This window comes from Mastomys coucha, unplaced genomic scaffold (assembly GCF_008632895.1).
Source record: "Mastomys coucha isolate ucsf_1 unplaced genomic scaffold, UCSF_Mcou_1 pScaffold22, whole genome shotgun sequence".
NCBI lineage: Eukaryota > Metazoa > Chordata > Mammalia > Rodentia > Muridae > Mastomys > Mastomys coucha.
In genome coordinates, this window is record NW_022196905.1 from 261,615,946 (window position 1) to 261,620,786 (window position 4,841).

At 48.2% G+C, this 4,841-nt stretch overlaps 1 protein-coding gene across 2 annotated transcripts in view; it reads left to right on the forward strand.

The window, feature by feature from the left end:
* Spg7 (SPG7 matrix AAA peptidase subunit, paraplegin) overlaps window positions 1-4,841 on the forward strand; it is a 36,476-nt gene that overhangs the window by 24,911 nt on the left and 6,724 nt on the right. For both annotated transcript variants that reach the window (XM_031341709.1, XM_031341710.1), the window contains exons 10-12: window positions 969-1,093; window positions 2,689-2,791; window positions 4,065-4,175. In XM_031341709.1, the coding sequence (XP_031197569.1) occupies window positions 969-1,093; window positions 2,689-2,791; window positions 4,065-4,175 (339 nt within the window). The remainder of the gene's footprint in view (window positions 1-968; window positions 1,094-2,688; window positions 2,792-4,064; window positions 4,176-4,841) is intronic.

The window sequence follows — 4,841 nt, forward strand, 5'->3', positions numbered from 1 at the left end:
TTTTTGAGAGTCTTACGCATTCTAGGCTACTTTTGAACTCAGTGTGTGACTGAGGATTACCTTGAACCTCAGATCATGTGGCCTCCAGAGTGCTAGTGTTCCAGGTGTGCACCACCCACCACACCTTGTTTATGCAGTGTGATGATTGAAGTGAGGGCTTCCTGCATGGTAGACACTCCCCCTCCTCAGCTTCTTTATAAAGGTTTCTGGGTTTGGGGGTTGATGTTTTTGTTTTGTGCCCATGGATGTCAACAGAAGGCATCACATTCCCTGGAACTGGGGTTAAAGATGGTTGTGAGCCTCCTGATGTGCATGCCGTGATCCAAACCTGGCTCTTTTGCAAAAGGAGCACTGTTTTTAACCCGAGTCCTCTCTCTAGCCCCACTTTCAACATTTTAGACAAGAAACCTCACTCCTAAACCCAGACATTAAAGTGTTACCGCCAGGCAGTGGTGGCGCACGCCTTTAATCCCAGCACTTGGGAGGCAGAGACAGGCGGATTTCTGAGTTTGAGGCCAGCCTGGTCTACAGAGTGAGTTCCAGGACAGCCGGGCTAAATAGAGAAACCCTGTATCGAAAAACCAAAAAAAAAAAGTGTCTAGATACCACACAGTAAAGATGGCTGCCACTCAGCAAGGATAATAGCTCCTCAGGAAGAAAATGTATTACTCCCTTCCAGGGATGCTACCTGCATCTCCAGGGGATGTTGGGCAGTTCTGCCTCCACATATGGCCCAGGAAAACTGCTGCTGTTGGAAAACAAGCAACTTCACACTTTTGGCCTGACTTTGACTGGAAGCCATTGGGATGGTGTCTTCACCTCATTACTCTGTCCAGAAGGAATGTGGTGTCTTTTTTCCCTGGGCCTTTACTTTTTCCCTTGCTGTGTCCTGAAGGCAGTAGTCACCAGGAAAAGCCATTGTTGAAATCCCCACTCCAAAGGCCACTGTATCTGCTCTGTTCTCTCAGGAATGGGCACCACAGACCATGTCATCGTCTTGGCATCCACCAACCGAGCTGATGTTCTGGACAATGCTCTGATGAGGCCTGGTCGGCTCGACAGGCATGTCTTCATTGATCTTCCCACTCTCCAGGTCAGAACTGCTGGGAAGGATGGGGCAGTGAGTTTCCATGACACAGTTCTTGTGGCCTGGGCCGCACCTTTTCTCCTCTGCCTGGGACAGCAAGCTCTGCTTTTATAGCGTCATGGTTCTTTCTTCTAGGACCTAGGCTTGCTGTGATACTGCTATGACCCTTTAGGCTCAAGTGTCCATGCCCTTCTGGCTACTGGTATGCCCACTGTTATTTTGGAGTTGGTTTGGTTTGGTTGGTTTGGTTTTGAGACAGTCTTTTCTATGTACCCCAGGCTGGCTTTGAACTTAAGATCCCCAGCTTCAGCCGGGTGGTGGTGGCGCACGCCTTTGATCCCAGTACTTGGGAGGCAGAGGCAGGCGGATTTCTGAGTTCGAGGCCAGCCTGGTCTACAGAGTGAGTTCCAGGACAGCCAGGGATACACAGAGAAACCTTGTCTCGAAAAACCAAAAAAAAAAAAAAATCCCCAGCTTCAGCCTCTTGAGTGCTGAGACTCCAGGGCCCTGGGGATATTACTTGCTTGGTACCTACTCACTGTTCTTTCTTAGTTTCTTAGTGTGCCAAGGTTTGCCAGAGTGTTTTGTCCTCATCCTTGAATGTTTGCAGTTGACTGCACTGGTCTAGTTGAGGAGGGTTTTTTGTTTTTGTTTTTGTTTTGTTTGTTAAGACAGGGTTTCTCTGTTTAGCCTTTGGCTGTCCAGAGATCCACCTGCCTCTGCTTCCCAAGTGCTAGGATCAAAGGCATGCTCTACCATCACCCAGCTTAAGTTGAATTTTATAGTAAATTATTTCAAATCAAGATGAGGCATCTCTTCCTTTCATCTTGAAGGCTTTGTGGGAAATCTTGGGATTTTCATCCCTCCCTCTTAGATTGAATTATGCATTTTTATGTATATGAGAGTTTGCCTGCTTGTGTGTGTATGTACATGATGTGTGTGCCTAGTGCAAGTGTCAGAAGAGGATCCCCAGCAGCTGGAGTGAGAAATGGTAGTGAACCACCGTCTGTGTAAGAGGAGCCAAGCTTGGGTCCTCTGAAAGAACACGTATCCCTAACCTCTGAGCGTCTCTCCAGCCTCTAGCCATAACTGCACGTGCCTTTGTCCTAGAAGTGTGTTGTCTGATGAAGACCCAGGGAACCTGGATTTTCTGCTTAATTTTCTTTCCTCACAAGCTTCTGTTTGCTCCCTGGTTTAAGAGCCTTCGTTAGTCTTGAGAGCAGGGATTGAGGTGTGGGTAGGGTCTGCGTGGAAGGAAGGAAAGCAAGCCTAGGGGCTGGGCAGTTGGCTGATCCCACTTTACATGAGAGAAGCTGCCTGCCTCCTGACAATGTCAGAGTGTGTGACTTGCAGAGGTTTAAATCTGCCGTGCATGACATGTTTTCCTTGCATTCAATTAATTTATTTTCTTTTCATTTTCAAATTGCTGCTTAGAGCTCTCTAAATTGGTTTCCCAGTCATGGGTAACAACTGAGAATTTTAGCCATGGTAAAGCCAGTGTTGCTGTGATTGACAGCAAGGCTCATTCACAGAGCTTGTAGGAGATTCGAGCTGTCTTGTCAGGCACACCTGAGTTCAACTGTCTTCCCCTTTTGTGACAGGAGAGGCGGGAGATTTTCGAGCAGCACCTGAAAGGCCTGAAGTTGACCCAGCCCAGCAGTTTTTACTCCCAGCGGCTAGCAGAGCTGACACCTGGATTCAGTGGTATGGCATCCAACTTTGGACTCACGTTTGTGAGGAAAGGTCTCCTTCTCCCTGTGGGAGTGGTGTCCCTGTTCTGAGGCACAAGTCAGTGCAGGCCTGGATGAGATCTAGTGCAAATGCAGGCAGCAAAGGGACGGAAAAGAGGGACCTTCTTCCTCTTGGATGGTGCTGCGGCTCACACTGACTCCTCAGGCGGCAATTGTGATGTCTCCACCAAAGTATCAGAAGCCATCATGACAGGCCTAGAGTTTCTGCCATCAGAGCGTTGTGAGACCGTCTGCCTGTGTTCTCTGTGTTGAGTTTACACAGAGAACATCTTCCAGTTTAGACTGTCTCACCAGGCTGCCTCCCAGTCCCCAGGTGATTTCCAGTTAGAAACCACAATTAGGCTTGCTTTCTTTACAGCTTTATTTTAAAGGTTAATGTGCATTTTAAATTCCCCTTAAAGCCAGGCTGGTGGCTGTTCACTTGAGAGGCTGAGGCATAAGGACTGCTGTGAGTTTGAGGGCTGCCTAGGCTATAGCGTGAGACCCTGTCTCTAAAGTAAAACAAAAGCCCTCTCTCTCTCAGTCCTTCATCGGCTCTGAGGACACGAGCGCCCTCATGCCTGCCCTGTTGTACACACATGTGCTGTCAGGTGACACAGGACAGCAGAAGCAGATAGGGAGGGACTAGGAGGGCCAGAGGAGCAGGGCATTGCTGGGCTTGAGCTGCTTCCGAGAGAGCTAAAGGGGATGGTGCTGACCGTCTGCTCACTGCAGGTCACTCCCGGCAGCCTTTCTCCATTTCTCCCTCCCTCCCCCTTCCTTCCTCTTTCCTTCTACCCTTCCTCCTTTCTCCTTTCCTTTTTGTCCTTTGGTTTGCTGTTTTGAGACAGAGTTCCTTTGTGTAGACTCTGCTTGCCTAGAACGTGTAGTCCTCTTGCCTCAACCTTCCCAGTAATAGTGTCCTAGGCCTCTGCCTCCTCTTCTGGCCCTTGTCCTTTTTGTTGTTCTAAATTAAAAGCTGAGTCCCCAGCCGGGCAGTGGTAGTGCACACCTTTAATCCCAGCACTTGGGAGGCAGAGGCATGTGGACTTCTGAGTTCGAGGCCAGCCTGGTCTACAGAGTTGAGTTCCAGGACAGCCAGAGCTATACAGAGAAACCCTGTCTCGAAAATATCAAAAAAAAAAAAAAAGCCAAGTCCCCTTTCTTCCTTCTCTCTCCTTTTCCTAAATGCTGACAGGAAAGAGCCAGCAGCACTCTCCATTCCTGCCTGTGGTTTGTGTTGACAGGAGCTGACATCGCCAACATCTGCAATGAGGCTGCACTGCACGCTGCACGCGAGGGGCACACATCTGTGCACACATTCAACTTTGAGTATGCTGTGGAGCGTGTCATTGCTGGTATGAGGGCCACACCCTTTGTTACTGCTCAGAGGTTGTCTATGCCAGTCAAGTTAGGGGTGGGTAGGTGAAACTAGACCCAGGCTCTAATGCTCTGTATTAATGCAATATTCTAATTACAGAAGTAGCTAGGGGATTGTTACCTTTCCTCCATCTGAGATAGTGTAAATTTACCTAAGAACATACCTGCTCCTCAGGCAAGTATACAAACATGTTCAAGTCCAGCACATGCTAGCACACATATTTGTAATACTGTCATGTGGGAGGTGTAGGATCAGGAGTTCAAAAGTCATCTATGTCTATACACTGAGTACCAGGCCAGCCCAGAGTAAAAAAAAAGGCAAGCATGGTACATGCGCCTTTAATCCCAGCACTCGGGAAGCAGAGGCAGGAGGATCTCTGTGAGTTTCATAATGTCCAGTGAATGAGGTTGCTTTGTGATGGTGCTTACCCAAAAGCTCTGCTTTGCTTTTTTGAGATAGGGTCTCTTTGTAGCCCTGGTTGGCCTGGAACTTGCTGTGTAAACCATGATGGCCTTAAACTACAAAGATCCTCCTGCCTCAGTCTTCTGAGTGCTGGGATTAAAGTAGTAGATCACCTTGCCTGAACAAACCATGTTTTAGTAAGAAACAGGTAGCCTCAATTCTTTTTTTTTTTTTTTTTTTT